The sequence below is a fragment of the Sphaeramia orbicularis genome, chromosome 1, assembly GCF_902148855.1.
Source record: "Sphaeramia orbicularis chromosome 1, fSphaOr1.1, whole genome shotgun sequence".
In the NCBI taxonomy this organism is placed as follows: Eukaryota; Metazoa; Chordata; class Actinopteri; order Kurtiformes; family Apogonidae; genus Sphaeramia; species Sphaeramia orbicularis.
The window spans coordinates 32541488-32560380 of NC_043957.1; the positions used below are offsets into that span (position 1 = coordinate 32541488).

Sequence of the window (18893 nt, forward strand, 5' to 3'; positions counted from 1 at the left end):
TGGAAGTGTCTTATTTAGAAACTGTAGTAGTTATTTCAGATGACTGATTGTGTGATGTCATAAGAAAAATATCATTTTCATAATTATTATCCCACCCCCCGAAGAGGAGGCAAAGGGTACTGGCAAAGTTTGTTTTGTTTTTTGGTTTCGCTGTTTGTTTGTTAACACTCTAGCAGTAAAACTATTGGTTGAATTCATACCTATTTGGGTTTATAGATTTCCAGTGACCCAGAATAGATCTGATTACATTTTGGGAAAAGTAGGTTCAAGTTATAGTTCTTAATGAATTTTTAAACTCTTTTTTTCCCCCATTTACTTATAATGGGTGAAATTTCAAATGTCTGTAGTAGCAAAACTGTTGGTTGAATTCATACCAAATTGGGTTTTTAGATTGCCAGTGACCCAGAACTGATCTGATAAAATTTTGAAAAAAGTAGGTCATCACCTACTATGTTTAAGTTTGGACTTGAATTCACTAAAAAGGTCTGAATGGACAAAACAAATGTTCAATTTCTATGGCCTCTGTCGCATAGACAATCTTATCTTTTAACTAATGTTTCTTTAGAATGAAGGCTGTGAAGTAAGGATGTCCTTTTTCATTCACCTCAACCTCTCTCTCCTCATGGCTCTCCCTCATGTCCTCTACTCACATCTCAGGTGTGAGGTTACTCAGGTACAAAGACAAGAGTTGAGGAAAGGAATGGAGGATAGACTAACCTGATTATCAAAAAAAAGGGGATAGACAGTGAGACTGACCTAAAAAGCAGCCCCTGGCTGTTAAATTAGTCAGTAGGATTCTTCTAATTACTACATAGGGCTGATTCGCACCTGGACATGTCTGATGAAGCATCACTTATGGATAAGAAACCCTGAAATCACTCGAGCTACTTCAGTTTATAATCAGACTGTACTGAGTGCAACTGCATAAGTCATTCTGATTTCCACCAAATGCCTGGGAATCAAATCATTATCCTTGCAATATTTAAAGCCAAATTTCAGTGCCTGGATTTCATCTGCTATCCAAGGTGTCATCACAATAGACACAGATTTGGCACACAAAGAAAGAAGAATGCAATATGTATGCCATCAGTTAAAAACAGAGGATCCTGGGAGAATGCCTCATTTTCTTTAGTATTGAAAAGGTGGCTCTTCTGAAACAGGTAAAAGAAAACAGGACGGTAACTATTGTTTGAAAGCTTGTTTGCAAGTACATACAGTATACTGGACAGATTAAGAAAAAACAGAGACGTGTCAGAAAACATATGTAGTATCTGGCTGCTAGGGGATGGAGTGTGAGGTTAGGTTAGGTTAGGTGTTAGGTTAGGTTAGGTTAGGTTAGGTTAGGTTAGATTAGATTAGATTAGATTAGATTAGATTAGATTAGATTAGATTAGATTAGATTCGAATTAAATGATCCCACAATGGGGAAATTCAATGGTCAAGGCAGCAACAGAATAAAGTACAAAAAAAGTGTACATGCATGGATATAGTGGCAAAAAAACAAGATGCAAAAAAACAAACAATATATAAAAATAATAACAGTAATAAGTGGTGCCAGGCACAACAAACCCCACCCCTCACACATATTGTAGTTTATTTTGGCATCGATCCAGCTGATGTCGTCATGTCTATGCATGTGCTGATGTAAAAATATTAACTGCCTCTATATATGTGCCAAGTCTGAGGTAAATTGAAACAAAATTGATGTTTTTATAGACATTTGAAATATCTCCCATTATAAGTAAATGGGGAAAAAAAGGATTTTAAAAATTCATAAAAAATGTGAACTTTGACCTACTTTTCCCCAAAATGTAACTGCATCTATTCTGGTTCACTGGTAATTTATAAATTGAATTTGGTACAAATTCCACCAACAGTTTTGCTGCAACAGACATGTGATATTTCACCCATTATAAGTAACTGGGAAAAAAAAGATTTTAAAAATTAATAAAAAATTTTAAAATTTGACCGACTTTCCCCAAAATGTAATGACTTCTATTCAGGGTCACTGGCAATCTAAAAACCAAATTTGGTATGAATTCAGAGAGTTAACAAACAAACAAACCAAACCAAACCAAACCAAACCAAAAACAATACCCCTTGCCTCCTCTTCAGGGGGCAGGGTAATAAAAGCTATTCAGACTATATACATATTAACTACAAAGAGGAATTGCAAGAATGTCAGACAGTACAGATATAGTGTATGGTATAGGTATAAGGTTGTCAAAAACACTGAATTATTCCTAAAACATCAAACATTGCTTGTGCAGCTGATGAGGAACTCACTGTCAAGGAAAAGACTTTGAAATGCTTACAAAACCTCTGTACATTAAATATAATTTTAACACACTATGTTTCTGTCTTAGAGGTCTCTGCTGTCTTTGTGCTGCTGTGAAATAATTTTATTTTTAGGCTTGCTTATGTCTCTGTGCAGATAATTTTAAGGCGATGGGGTCTGAAATTGCCTAGACTTGCTACTGACTTTGTCACTGACTGCCACTCAGGCACAAAATTAACAAATCTGTAAACAAGCATTGTGAAATCAGGTAAAAACAGCAAGGTAGAACTGACTTTAACAATGTAATTTCCTTATCACAACAGGGACTTCACACTTCAGCACCATCTCGTCCTGTGCAGTCATATCTCGAACTCCCAGCACGCTCAGACAATCATTACGCTGATAATTGAACAGGGTAGCAAGGCTATTATTATGCTAGCACATCCGAAGTAGACTCTCATCTCTTTAATCACACATGACGGATGGATATTTATGACAACGCAGGTAGCAACCATCAAATACCTTCATATTCATATTAGACAACAACTCACAAATCCACTGAGAACCAAGTGAAGAACCTTTGATGGTTTCTAGTTATTGATGTTCAGTGGGCTAGAGAGTCATTTCTGTAAGACGGCACAAGAGAGATTTAGAAAGTCAGCAAAGGACAACTTTTACATGGATGTTTTGTTTGACAGGTGTAAATTGATGTAGAAGTAAATGGCAGAGGACTGTCTTTGGTAGCATGTTCTATTGCATTTATCTACGTAATAAATGTTTACCAATTTAATAATAATAATAATAATAATAATAATAATAATAGTAGTAGTTGTGATTTTTTTACAATTGTTAACTCTGGCTTTTATGCTGATTCTACACTTGTTAAATACTGGCACCAGCATCTTTATACTTGTTATTGAAAATAGGGTGTGTGCATGTGTGTTGTTTTTATATTTAAAACCCTTTTTATCATTGTTTTTTAATGTTCATTATACTCTATGGACTGTAAATATTTACATTTCTAATACAAATAAATAAATGAATGAAAAAGTAGTAGTATAGTAGTGTATGTTATGCTTGCTAGAATACTATTTGACAAACTATGACGTATTAAAAAAAAACAAAACATCAAAATCAAGTCATATTTCACTTAATCATTTGACTCAAAACCGTACAATTACACATCAGAGTGTTTTAAATAAAAACTGTGCTTTAGTGGATAAATAAAAGTATTGTTAAAGCGAACAGATTTAGAATAAAGTGAATTGGAAATGAGAATATGAAACTATAAAGATGAAAACTAAAATAAGCATATCAGTAATAAAATAATATGTTCTTTCACGAGTACATAGAGGAGATTTAAACATCACAGGTCCAGTGTGTCTAATGTCAATAGACTCTTTAGTGCTAAAAGGTTTTATATAAATTAGTTCTATAAATCATATCAGGTACCAGTCAGATAAGAGCAATCTTGCCTCCATCTGCTGTAAGACAGTAAGTACTGCAGTCTGGATTTGACTAGTTTCCATGTTTTTTATTAACCCACGAAGACCCAGTGCTACTTTTGTGTCAGTTCCCAACTTTGACTTTTTCTCTATATTTAACCTTTCTTAAGTGATTTGTCGCCACTGATTGTAATATTATCCTCTTTACTTTGAATTTTGTCAGTGTAAATCATGTATTTTTCTATATTTAATTCACTGATCATGTTGATGTACACAAAAAGTCAGATTAAAGTTCAGGGTTATTGTAACAGAAAAAGAGAAAACTGAAAAAAAGGGACTTTTTCAGCAAAGATTTCAATAACTGAACATAAAAACAAGTGTGTCCATCCACTTTCATTGATCAAATTTCATGAGTTTTACTGGTGAATCAATGTTGTAGAAGATGATGGTGTTTCCATGGTAACTACAGAGCCTCTGAACATCCAAATGGGTCATATCTGATGACCATGAAAAGATGACAAACTGTACTTTACACTAATTATTTATATGTATTGTTAGATTAGTGGATCAACAGGTATTAAACAATTTAGCCCAGTAGATGGTTTTGGTCACCAGTGGCTAACTGGGTCTTTATGGGTTAATATTATTATTATTATTATTATTATTATTATTATTATTATTATTATTATTATTATTATTATATCTTGTTCATTGTATCTTTTGACAAAGCTAAAGACTTGACTTTCTATCTCTTACAACTGTACATATTCTATAAATTCACTTCGCTTCAGTCGCTTCAGTATCAATACTAAGTTTTGAACCGCAAATATGTTTCTAATTTATCTAACTACAACTGTTGAGTGATTATTCTTGGATTAATATTTTAGGGATCATTTTTATTTAAGCGATGGCCTTATCTGAATATCAGGATTACATTTAGATATAGCTACATTTTACACCTTTTAGTTATGGTTAGAAACATCTATTTTTGGGTTAAAACACTGTAATGTCCAGTCAGAGAGCAAACTTTAATTGCCATTCCAATATTTACTTCAATATAAAGTAGCTCCATGTTTTGGATAATCCCTTATGGTCCAACTAAATCATAAATGAATTTAAGAGTAAAAATGTGGGTCATTTAGCAACACGAATCTGTCAAACTGTCTCTAAAATGGCCCATCAGAGAGATTTCGAATACTGTGTTTTGACCCTATTACAGAATATCATTTTCCTTGATATAGCATTCCTTCCATTTTAGTGTTGTCTCGTAAAACTGCAGGTGCCCGTTAGTGCTTTTATGGATTTTACAACAGCAGAAACACACTGTATATCCTCAGCCCTTATTCACTATTATTTCTGGGGCCCATTTGATATCATCTTTTGATTTCATATGTAATAACTTCTCCATGTTCCCCACTCTATCATAACCACAGTAGTGTGAGAGTCACTGTCATATTTATACAGCTTAGGGGGAGAGAAGAACATGAGAACTTTAATATTTCCAGTACAGTGGGTGGAACAAAATATAGTCCCTGAGGGAACATTAAGTGTATTCCCATCCAACTGTTTTGAATTTTCAATTTGTGCATGAAAAAGAGAGGAAACACAGAGAATTAGAAAATGTCACAACGGGGGAAATGAGAGGACTCAAATGCACGGTACTGAAGGGAAAAAAACACAAGTTTATTTAACATAAATGAAAACAACACAACGGGAAAACACAAAAACCTGGGTCAGAGTCCGTAGATGAAGATGGATAAGGTCCGGGTTATGGAGAGGAATGGACCAGCGCTGCATGGCTGCAAACCTAAGCCTTAAATAGGCTGGAGGTAATTGGCTGCAGCCACGCAGCACCAGCAGGTGAGTCTGATAATGGGGAGATGAGGAGAGGGAGGAGATGAGGAGAGGGAGGAGCTGAGGGCCACACAGGTACAGATCATGACAGAAAAATGGTAGGGACAGTTGGAAACATTGTGTGTGTTAATGGAGGCAAATGTGCAATAGAAACAGATTTAATAAATAATTATGTGATTGTTTGGAACGATAAGGAAACTTCAGCGATCATTGATTTAACCCTTAAAGACCCAAATGGCCACTGGCAATTAAAATCATCTATTGCTGTAAAATGTTTAATACCTGTTGATCCACTAATCCTATCAATACATGTGAGTAACTGGTGTAAAATACAGTTTATGGTCTTTTCATGGTCATCAGATATGACTGTTTGGATGTTCAGAGGCTCCGTAGTTACCATGGAAACACTGTCATCTTCTACAACACTGATTCACCAGTAATACCCATAGAGTTGGATCAATGACAGTGGATGGAGACGCTTGTTTTTATGTTCAGTTATTGATTTCTTTACTGAAAAAGTCATTTTTTCTTCAGTTTTCTCTGTTTCTGTTATAATAATCCTCAACTTTACTCTGAGCCTTTATGAACAACTACATGATCAGTAAATTAAATATAGGAAAATACATGACTTACACTGAAAAAAAAAAAAAAGCAAAATGCAAAGGATAATATTATGATAAATGGTGATAATTCACATAAAAAAGGTTAAATAGAGGGAAAAATTCATTTGAGAACTGCCACAAAAGTACAAAAGTAGCACTGGGTCTTTATGGGTTAATAGAAAAGACACACTGAAATACTGACAAAGTGCAAAACACCAAGTACAGGAGTTTGGAACATTATATAATCCAGCCCGGCTTCAGGATTCTGACCAAAACATCTTATGTCTGTTATGTGCTCAATCAACAGCACATGTAAGAAGTCAGAGTATGATAAATTATGTCTATTGAGCAAACTTTTAAACCATGATTCTGGTAAATCAACTCTTAATATTCATATACCAATAGTGGAAATAGTGGGGAAAAAAAAGTGCATTTCTTTGGCTGTTTTTTGAAAACCAAGGTAAAATGTGTGATTTATTTGGACAGAAACCCATCCATTAGAGTCCACACAATCTAGGAACAAACATACAAAGGGTTATTCCGCTGAAGCGGCCCCTGTCTAAATGGAAAAACACGCCATATACAGTTTCATTTTCAACATTTCTAAACCCACCAATTTCCCCACACATGCTCCAAACTAGTGAATATAAAATCCATTTCAACACAATCGGGTCAGAACAGCCTGACCCAGAACAGTCTCCATGCATGAACAAGAGTTCCTGTACAAAAAAAATAATAAAATTTGAAGTAAAAAGACATTTAAAGTGTTTTTACTACTGTGAAATGTAAAACTAGGTCAAGTTTGACATAAACATTACCTGAGAGCTAATTAAACTTACAAAAAAAACAAAACAAAAAAAAACCATTCATTTTTTTTGCGGTATCCAGATTTCTACAACAGAACTATTCGTTTCATGCTAAGCTTTTATACTATTACAGTTATTTTCCATTTAACTGCTACCTCATTCATTCAGCTTTCATTTAAGTATCCAAGTCATAAACAAGGTCAATATAATTCAGTGCATTTACTGTATTTTATTGAAGAGGACAAAGACAGTACATTAACCTTACAGCACCAACGTGTTCCTGTGCAGTGTTCTGCATTTTACTGTCACTTTGCTCCTCTAATTTTAATCATGTTCTACTTGGAGTATCTCACACTGTATGTTTTTCCTCTATTAAGACCATGTTATGTGTGTTACTGACATAAAGCCCCGCTATTTAGCAGAGTAGCATTTCTTTTGTGACAGTTAACTGTGGTGAAATTAAAACTTTGCTCTGTTTCACTAATATTAATATTTCATTTGGTGATGTTTACTTCTTTTTCTTGGTCTTTTTTCCACCAAAGACGACAAAGCACAGAAGTTTTACTGGTACTTCTGTCTCATCCAGTTTAGATGTAGCAGAACAGAAATAAGGAACATAGTCCACAGCATATAGGTTGCAGACAACTCAGGTGAAAGTGCTGTAATATAAAAGAAAACATCACAAAGGTCAGTGACTGACTAAAGTAAGTGAATGCTGGTGGGTAGGAACAGTTAATCATGCTGTTTATTATGACTTCTGGATTGTGGTCTGATTTGTTCCACAGTGCTAACATTGAAATCAAATACTGCGGGGAACTCTTAATTATTACGCCAAGTGGAGACCTGTTTCAGTGGGTTAGGGTTTGAGTCTGTTTGCTCATGCAAAATGAAATGTGATTAATATAGATAAAAAATGAATGATATTTAATTGTGATTAATTGAAATGAATCCACAGCAACCCTGTGATTAATGTATTAAAAATTTTAATCGTCTGACAGCACTAGGTTTTACGTTTCACAATAAAAAATCTAAGGAAATGTACTGCAGAGCATTTCATTGAAAAGTAACGAAATAAACATTCACATCTTGTTTATGTATATATTATTTTTTCATTCTAGTGAAATTGTCACAAGTAATATTAATAATTGTTAAAGTGGCAATATGAAAGCTTTCTGTTCTGCCCTCTTTAGTGGCCCCTGTTGGTGATAAGTGGTAACTGCAGGTTTATTATTAAACCGCACTACACTAGTTCACAGAAAGTGCAGGAATATTTACCTCCACCAAGGAGGTTATGTTTTTACCGGCATTGGTTTGTCTGTCTGTCTGTGTGCAAGATAACTCAAAAAGTTATGGACGGATTTGGATGAAAAGTTCAGGAAATGTTCATACTTGCGCAAGGAACAAATGATTAAATTTTGGTGGTGATCAGGGGTGGGGTGGGGGGGGCACTGATCTGCCATGGCAGGGGTCTGCGCTCTTCGAGTGCTTCTAGTTCCATCATACGTTTGTTGTTGTATGCGTGACCACTTTGACAGTCTGTGCTGTGTGAAAGAATAATGACCTCTGACTACTGCACATTGAAAACAGCAGGTTTTGACAGACAAATCATTTTGTGTGTCCTGTTTCATTTACATATTTAGTTCCTCTAATACCATACTTCCTCATGCAAAGATGTTCCACCAAAATAACTTCCTCTCTCCCAACAGCATCCTGAACTCAGCACCGACCAAGAACTACACCAAACACCCAGAGAGGAATAAGCATTTCCCACAAAATTAAATACCAGGCTATGCGTGGTGAAGCATCATTATCAGCACTTTCCTTATTTTATTATTTTAAAATATTCTTAAATGTTTTCTTTTCACTTTTTTCCTATTAAAATAAATGGGAGACTCTTTAAAACCACTTCCATTTTAAGCCTCATGTACTTTAGCCACAGTCACAAGAATTTCATCTGTTACACTATGATGGAACTGTTTGATACCTTTTACTTTTATATATTTAACTTTTTCTGAGTTTATAATGACCGTCTATGAGAGGGAATATTCTGAAGCTCTAGAGTTGGTAAAATCAAACCTATGATGACAACAATGATGATGTTGGAGAACAGGGAACAAGTAACCAAATGTAAAAATGACTAGATTTCAGAAAATAACAAATAATACAGAGGAAGAAAAGCTGCATGTAAAAGATACAAACAAAAAACCCAGAAGCCACAAAATGATGCATATTACATTTATTTCCCAATATGCATATTAAATTATAATTTCTTTTTCTCCTTTAGTTTCCCTTGGCATTGCAAGGTGGATGGTAATTAAAAACCAAACATCTTCTGAGCAAGGATTCAATATTTCAGTGCAAAACAGCTAAAGCCGTGTTAATCAAAATAAAACCCCCAACCCAAAATTAAAAAAACAAAAAAAAAGTTTTAAAAAGCCAGTAGTTAACATTTATAAATAACAAAAAGCAAATCTGGCAACCATTCAACAAAATGGATTTTTAAGAGAAGAAACCTTTTTTTTTGTTTCATTGTTCCCTTGATTTGCAGCAAAGCGTCAGCGTACAAATGTTCACCTCATATACATATGAATATCAACACTTTGTGTATTATAATATAATCATGTTACAATTTCTATAAGAGGTCCATGTTAACTGTTGGTTAGTTATATGAGGTGCCTTTCTTTCTATTTCAAGTTAAGGAATACTCAGGGTTTCTGCGTATTTTACACATAAAAATGACATTCTTAGACAATAATCTGTTCTTTAGTGAGATTTTTAACATTTGAAAGCATTTTTCAGGCTGAAATAAATGCCTTGTGTGTGTGCATATTCCTTTTTTTTTTTATCACACTGTTTCAAACAACTCAACGCAGAAATTCTGAGTACGGTACATGTGAAAAACATATGTGAGGGCGTGGAGTGAGGTTTCAGTTGAACTCTTCTCCGTCGCCATTTGCTGAGAACGTGTTGAAAAGGCATCGACTTAATGTGTCATCGTTTTGAACTAAACAGCTTTAACACAAAATGTGAAGCTCACAGGCAGTGTCACCCACTCACACGAATCGTCGCATTCGTCACATTTTTACGACTGGCACGTTCTCTCCATCTTCATCCTCTGTTGAGTTCAGTCTACTTACAGTTATTTTATTGTGCACAAAGTGAAATAAATTAAACAACAGTTCACTCTCTGGTCCATCTGCGTTCAACATGTTTTCTGCATCGTCTTACTTAATTTATTTGTTTCTAAATGTCTCCTAATGTGTTTCTCTTTTCTAAAACTGGTTGTCTGTTCACTGAACATAAAATCTATTGTGGTGTTTATCTACTCTGCCAACAATGCTCTCTACCTTATTCCATATTTTAACTAAACTAGACTTGAACTTTCATTTCTATGCCCATTCCTTCAGTTTCATTTCATCTTCTCCTGTCTTTGCTTCACTGCTCTGTAGATCTGCAGTCATTCAAACATAAAACCATGCATTCACACTCGCAGCACACATGACAAATCCAAGGACAGTGGAATACATCAGTGAAGGAGTGCAATGATGGACCTATGCTGACATACACAGAGATTCAGAGACAGACCAGACATGCAGTTGGCTTCTTTCTGGACCTGAATAACCAGAAATGGGGTGTGATCCTGAAAATTCCCATTATTTTTCTTTTGTAGGTTACTGGGCAGACCTGGGAGTTTCAACAGAGGTCTCTTCCCAGGTCAGTCACATGTCAAAGTAGCAGACTGTTGAAGATCTGATGTATTTAGATTTTTGACAGTGAAGAGAAGTCACTGCAATAGCAAAGAGAAAATGGAGGAAACCAGCTGCTGCATGTTTAAATTCAGAAGGTTAGAGGATCAACAGTGATTCCCTCCAGAAACAAACCAGTATTTCAGAGGCTGAAATGCTGCAGGATCTGATGTCTTAGTCCCTCGCCTTGACAACACGGACCCATAATTTGGCTCTTGATCCAGTGGAAGTTTGTCCTTCACATCTTTGCCCTCTGTCAGCAGTCAGACACTTCAGAGGTGTCACTGGTGAGTTTCCTACGTTGACGCACAGATTTCTCCTCATCCTGCAAAACAGAGGTGAGTCTGTGAGCCTGTTTACATAACCATAAAAGTCTGATAGCTGGGAGTAATCCGATAATTACCGTACTCAGATGTGATGCGTTTACATGCACGTCAGAAATGTGATAATTGAAAAATCCTGGTTTACATGTTTCAGTCCATTATTTGATTTCTTTCAGAGTACGTACATACGTTATGACATAAGACGTACACTTCCTGTTATTTTCAAAACATCCGGTCTTGTCTCGGACATTCTAAAGGAACTGTTGCCATTCCTGTGTTTCCTCTGGTCAAGCAGATGGAGGATGTCAAGAGTTTTCATGATGCTACGTGCCATGGTTGTTTACCTTTTTCCTCACATTGTCACTGTGAAACTTCCATTTATATAGAATTTTTTTTTTTTCATGCACACATGTAAAAAAAACAAACAAAAGAAATCAGATTAACCTGTATACATGCATTAAGACACTGGAGTATTGGGGAGAAATCTAGGTGTCTTAGTCCAATATCTCATAATCAGATTACTGCTGTTATCAGATAAAGCCTTTCAGATTATCCTGTTTACTTGATCACTTGAATAATCTGATAACTCCAGAAACCTGATAATGATCGGAGTATTGGTGAGCATGTAAAGGTTGGATGCTCAGTAAAGCTGAATCTAAAGGTTCTCAATACGTGATCCTAAAACCAAAATAAAGGCTGTATTCCAAATGGCAAACTATTTATTAGAGGTGTGAGTCATCACTGGGATCATGGTTCGATTTCAGTTCATATTCAGGTCAATGAGTCAAGAGCGCAATGATTATATGAATATATTGCATTCTCTATTTCCTACATTACTGTACAAGGCTAATTTTATATTTGCACAAGCAAATAGATTAATCGGAACTCTTTTATAGAGAGAGTTTTACCAAATAATTTTTACGAAAGCAACATATAAACTAATATCAACAGCTGGATCTTTTCTATACCAGTATCAGTGTGACCAATCTCAGTGGGTAAACATGAATAAACATCCCTCTGTTGTGCATTACACGTTACAGTGTAAAAATTCATGATGTCTATATTGTCATGCATTTTTGATTTTAGAAACTTCCACACTTCTACAGTCTGCTACTGCCATACTGATTCAACCAAATTCGCTGTATGATCAAGATACACAGATGACACACTACACCAGCCAAATTTCACAGGATAGTGCTTGATCTATCTGCAGGATATATGCATATACTGCAGGATCCCACAGTGGCTCATCTTGTTTAGTTTAATGGCAGGTGGCCTCTAGCATTTAAGGTGCATTACTATCACCTGCTATGCTGGATTTTGTTCCCAGACTTTCCATTATTTCCATATATTAAATCTAGACATACTGTTCAGGAATAGCGTCCATGCGCTGCTGGGGAGATGAGCAGCTGCAGGGATAACGACATAAAATTGCCATGGCTCTATTTGCTATGACATATTATATGATACATATTTTTCCAGGAAAATAGCTCGCTCTTTCTGTCTGAAATGTTGAAAGGGGTTCATAAGCTATCTCCAAAAAGGCAGCTGATATGTACAATCTCATTTGTATCAAGCAATTTCACTTTAGATTTATATGTGAAAATTAAATTAAAATGCTTCGATGCTTTTTATGACAACCACTTTCAGTCCAATATTGTGGAAGTGTAGCTCTGACATTGTAACAGACTGAACAACTGGCTTTCACGTCTTATGAATGTAGAGTTTTTTTTATTCCCATACACAGTATACTGCACTGGATATTACAATTCACAGTACTTATGCAGTATGTAATATCAGTATACACTTCTGAAATCATAGTCTTTGCATTGTGTTATTCAATCATTTAAATGCAGACTGCCGTATTTTTTGATGCAGATGATGACATTTTAATCACAGTGGATTGGGTTTTGTAGATGCAGAAAGGTAAATGTGGCCAAAAACAATTACATTTTTTTGCTTTTATGTGTGTGCTTACAGTTTGGAAGACTCCATTCTGTCCCCATTCTCCAGGGGAGTGGTCCTCAGGGTCCTCTGCCTCCTCTTCCTCTTCCTCCCCCTCCTCCTCTCTCACTGTGTCCATTCCATCCTCCTCGTACTCCGTCAGACAGTCTGACTCCTCTGCTGAATGGTTAGATTTAGAAGACACATTACAGAGAGAATTTATTGTATGACTGACCCACCACATTTAGATCGCATCCATAAATTTTCAGCGACGTCTCTTACTGTATTTCAATAAAACCCACCAGGTGAAACCTCTGACTCTGTACTTATTACACTGATTAAATCTGACATAATCTTGAAAGGGAAACACTTCTTCTGGGGGAGAACAACACAAAGGGGAAGCTTTAAATTGACAAGCTGTGAGCTTGGGATTTTAATATGCAGTAAAGGGTAGTAAAATCATTTTTTATTCTCTAAAATATGTCAAACAAAGACAGTTTCTACAGTTTGATTAATTCCCATCACACCTCCATTAATCCTCACCTTCTGTGTTCACGTAGCTTTGGACTGGCTCTATTCTGGACACGATCTCTGCAAGGTCAGTGAAATCAGCCCCTGGACATGTACAGGTCTGCAAGGCAAGAGATTGTGACAGATGTTACATACTGAAGTAATAACTTATATGGTGAACATACATATGATTATATTTCAACCAGCCTCTATATTTATTGTGTGTGTGTGTTCTTACATCAGTTCTCTTGCTGTCGTTGTAGTCAGCTGAACGGTGGTCCTTCAGCATGTTCTCGATAATGTCACCTCGGGCCCAACCAGTAAACAACAGTTTGCCATGCTGGTATCCAACATCCTTAGAGTCAAGGCGAAACAGAAATATAATGACTAGACATTCAGAAAATACCTCTACAGTAATGTAAAAATGATATACTCTGCTCCTTGCACATGGAATATGTTACCAAAAAAGTGGAAACTGACTGAATTGATCTCCTTGAATGCTTTTAAATCCAAACTCAAAGCGCTAGAGAATAACTCAATGACTTGCACTTGTTTTTCATAGATTGACTTGTCCTGTAAATTACTGTATGTTATAACTGTATGATGTAACTAAGCGTTGCATTTCATGCTGCCTCTTGGCCAGGACTCTCTGGGAAAAGAGGTTCTTAATTTCAATGGGATCTTTTCTCCTGGTTAAATGAAGGTTAAATAAATTAAAAATACAATATCTTGAATTAATTTACCAAAACAACCAACAATGTTCATTTAACTTTTCTACTGACATTATATGGTCAAACAAACTAGTGTGGTTATATTTCATTGTTCAGTTTAGTGCCATATTATTCCGAATATGCAACAAAAAAAGTAATCCTTTTTAGTCCTTAGAAATAAAACAGATTGCAAGAAAACATGAAAAACTTATACATGAAAACAAAATATGACTTCATTCACATATTTGAAAAGAAGTCGGAGGAAGTATAACTTATTTAATCCCTCCCCTTCTCCACACGACAGTCTATGTTTTAGCTTCCTATCAGCATAATGTATGAAAAATCAATTCCCTTGGATCTTTTGTAAATGCAAATTGTCATCACGATATCAATATTTGTGATAAACACACAGCAACTTTCTGAAATACAGTGGATAAGAAAAATCGTACATGCACCAAATTTTATTTCATAATAGTTTTTTGAGTGGTGCTGCTTTTGACAAAAAATCTGAAATCCATGATCAAATGACACACGCCAAAACTTGTTTGACTCATTCTTATTCTTTAGATATACAGTGCTGTGTAAAAGTCTTAGATCACCAGTAGGTTTGTTGTCTTAGATAATGCACATATATACGTAGTGCACATATGCTTTTGTCATTCTCTGTAACAAGATACACCTGAAATATATCGGAAATATGAGAACAGCATTAAAAACAAGAATTTCAGAAGTAAACAGCTGCAAGTGTCCAGTATTTAGTGCGACTTCACTTTGTACTTAACATGCCTTGAACTCCTCTGTTCAGATGAGTTCACTGTACTGTTTCATTCAACACATCAGATGTTTATTACTGTTCAGGTCACAATTTGCCTCTGGAACACTAAATACTCACTGCTGCCGGTGGAAGCCATTTAGTTTTTTGCAAACAATATTTCCGTGTATGTTCTTGCTGTATCTTAATAAAGGGACTGAGTAACAGATTATGCTCATTACAACCCTGTAAAAACAACATGGTTAAAGGTGGCCTAAGTCTTTTGCACAGCACTGTATGTAGCATTTGTTGAATAAACACCAAGACATATATTTTAGTTCAAGAGTCATCTCATTGAGGTTGAGAGAAACAGTTTCATTTCCTTGTGTTATATTGTCTTTTAACTTAATATTTAATGTTACATTAATCATGTTAATTATTCATGAGGATTTTTCTTTATTGATTCATGCTTTCTTGGGACTTAGCAGTGTGTTTATTAAAGCAGAGAGGCACAGGATTGGTAAAGCCAACATCCATACTTCAATATTTGTCTTTTTAATACAAGTCATATCATTACTGCAGTGCTGAATAATATTTCTGCACATTTTAGATTACCTCATATGCAGGCGTAATCAATATCACCTTTGCTTTAATTGTTATGAAGTTAAACAGCACTCTTCAGTCCTAGAACAGGCTGCTTTAACAAAGTAAAAACAGGCCAAATTTAGGAAGTAACTCACATAGATCTCGTCAAACTTGCCGAAGTCCATGGTCTTGAAGCGGTCGATGGGTGGTCTGATGTACTCACAGTAGGCACTCTTCTTCACCACCTCTAACTGCCGCACACAAGACACATAGGCCAGCCGAGACTGGATCTCGGCCATGTCTGGTACCTTGGCAAAAGGACGGTGTGAGAATAACACTTAAACCACACGCCACCAGAACTTATTACTTTTTTAAATTAATAACTGCGCCTCCTACGGACTCATGAGGTGTCGATCACTGTTAAAGTAGTAGAAGTGCTACCATTTTGTGCTATACCTTTACTTTTTCTGCCCACGGATTGATCCGTTTCCACAGCAACCACCAGCCAGACAAGCAGTCACCATAGTTACAGAGGTCGGTCTCATCTTGGCTACCAACATCTATGGCAATGACTGTTCTGGCACCCATGTTCCTTGCAATGTCCGCTGTTAGCCGTAACATGTACGCCAATCACACACACACGCACACACACGCACACACACACACACACACACACACATACACGTACAGACGTAGCACAACAAAATCCAGCAGCAGAAATGATAAGACAACAATAATCCATATTATTTCTCATGACAGGATTACCTCAGTTCCTTCATTTAGGAGTCATAAGATTCACATAGACCTGCACCACAAAAACCTCAGCTTTTTCAGTTACTAACATAAGAAATTTATGGCCAATTATTAAAAATGAACAATTACATTTTAAAAAACAAAAATACTTTCTAAACCAAGAAGCACAAGGCTTGAAAACATGACCTTTCTTGTTAACTTTTACTCCAAAGAGGCCTGGCAGTGAGGATTTTTGTGGTGTAGAGCCTTTGCAAAGACAGAAACCGGACTACATTCCACAAGCCCAAAGCACTAATCCAGTGTGCCAAGAACAACTACAAATACAGCTGATTGGGCAAAAACTCCTCAGGGATAAGACAGACTAATAAAATTCAGAAATAAAAGGATGCAGATGTTACAAGATGTTCTGTAGTTGGATCAGTGTTTGGGTCCAGAAAGAACCATATTTCACAAACCTCAGACGCAACTATCATTAGAGAGATAATGAAATAAAAAGAGAATAACAGTTGCACAGTCCAGAATATTGTGAAATATGGTTGTGTTTCATCAGTAGAGTATATTTATCAAAATGACAAAGACACAAACACAGGGGCATTTTTTTCTGCACACCATAATAAATGTCAAAAACATTTAATGTCTCTCTAAAATTTAATTTTACACAAGGGGTACTTGAAATTATAGTGCTGAGGTTTGGGTTTATGAACAGAAAGGTCTGCAGACAAAAAATGGCCCCTTTAAAGATCACTTTAAAAGTTCACTTTTCTTCTGGACAATTTATTGGCAAATACTGATTTTAAATCTATTGCCCAGTATAAATAATAAAAATACAGAACTGGGCAATGTGGCTGAATTCAGTAACACACAATTAATATCGACAAAGATGTTTAATGAAATGCAAACGTTATACAGCAAAATTATATAAACGTTATTTAAAGAATTGAAGTGTACTCTACAGCTCTTGACTACTTCAGACCACATTTTCAAAAATTTTAGAGCTAATTTTGTTAGCTTGTAAAAAAATAAAAAAATAAATAATAATAATAAAAAAAACTAAATTGTCATTTGGACAAAAGACTGTTTTAAAATTATGCACTTATCTTATCACATCACCCAGCTCTATACAATAGTTCCCATTTCATCCTCAGGGGAAGATGACCTTATTTTCAAATCAGACCAGTGTCTTGTGGTTTCAAACAAATATATCTATATAATAACATTTCACCATAGTTTTATATCATGAATTTTCTTGTTGATGGAAGCCATATTTTTTGGTCTCTGTCTTTCGGTGCTGTTTGAAAACCAGTTCCACATTCCCCTGTTCAATATTTTTTCATATTTAATGTTTGTTTTCTTTATATACTAAGAACAGAATTCACTCTTACTCCAACTCTGCTTGCAGATTTTTTCCCCATCAAGTAAAGCCAATCATTTCAGGGTTGGATAAACACAGTTTGCTTTTATTCTTTGTCTTTTCAACCAATCTCATAGGCTGATTAATTCGTTGTCTGAATCAGCTTATTATTCAAATGGGGAAAATTCAGCATCACCACTACACTTCCTTCTGTCACCGAGCCCACTGGATACTTACCCACGTCTACACATAACTAACTGTATTAAAACCCCTCCTCAAAATCATCCCCGTCCCTCTCTCCACCTTCATCCCTCCTCTTGAAGGGTGGGAGTTAAGAGGACGTTGAGGACTGTGTGTTGGTTTGGGGGTAGGAGATACCACCTCTACTTGCCTGGCAGGTTGTTGATGTAGCCACCGTCCATTAGCAAGTTGCCGTCTTTGGGGTCACAGAGAGGCGGCAGGTACCCTGAGAGGGTCATGCTCGCCCGCACATAGCGCCACAGAGAGCCTGGCACACCAGGAAGGGAGGGAGGGAGGAGGAGGAAGGGGGATAACATCTCAATAGTGCTTTCTATAAGTTTCAGGTTAGTGTCGATGCAGACCACAATACCAACACCAGAGGGAGGTCGACAAAAGGGAAGCGGTCGATCCCTGCTAGGATTGTGGTTCTGCCCACCTTTAGACTCTGTTGTACACCACTGCAAACCTCATTACCTTGCACAGACATCCAGCATGACTTGTGCAGTAGGTAAAAAGAGTAAATGGCATCCATCACAGAGCACCAAGGCTGTTTGAATCTCCAAACTATGTCCCAACAATGGCAATTTGTAACATGTGATCACAAATTTTAAGTAACTGTTACAAACAGATCTTAAAAGATACAATCAGGGTTCCTACAGGTTTCAAAAAATTAATTATAAAACTTTTTAAGACTATTAGAACAGAATTTAATGCCTATTTCACTGCCATACTGGCAAAAATCTGTGACTCCTAGAATTTAGGAAAATGTATTTATTTACTCCAACGCCTTGATTCCCACCGTTCCGAGTCATTTCTCACTGGAGGCTGCAAAGTTAGCAATAATTGGTTCCTAATTTTAATATATTGTAAATTGTTTGGGTTGGAACAGGTGGAACTGAGTCGAATAACATTAGTTTATTTGTGGCTTGGACATTTAACTGACATATTTAAACATAATCCAGCAAACAAATTTATGGCAACATAACTTAAGACCA

General features: G+C 36.0%; 1 protein-coding gene across 3 annotated transcripts in view; it reads right to left on the reverse strand.

Moving 5' to 3' along the window:
• Positions 1 to 9206: 9206 nt before the first annotated feature.
• pnpla6 (patatin-like phospholipase domain containing 6) overlaps positions 9207 to 18893 on the reverse strand; it is a 35841-nt gene continuing 26154 nt past the window's right edge. The window contains exons 30-36 of one of the 3 annotated variants that reach the window (XM_030135938.1): positions 18050 to 18166; positions 16011 to 16159; positions 15710 to 15862; positions 13747 to 13863; positions 13542 to 13629; positions 13033 to 13175; positions 9207 to 11056 (exon numbers count right to left, since the gene is read on the reverse strand). In XM_030135938.1, the coding sequence (XP_029991798.1) occupies positions 10988 to 11056; positions 13033 to 13175; positions 13542 to 13629; positions 13747 to 13863; positions 15710 to 15862; positions 16011 to 16159; positions 18050 to 18166 (836 nt within the window). In that variant the 3' untranslated portion in view covers positions 9207 to 10987. Of the gene's footprint in view, positions 11057 to 13032; positions 13179 to 13541; positions 13630 to 13746; positions 13864 to 15709; positions 15863 to 16010; positions 16160 to 18049; positions 18167 to 18893 lie in introns of all 3 variants that reach the window. The other 2 variants (XM_030135923.1, XM_030135930.1) reach the window with 2 other exon arrangements.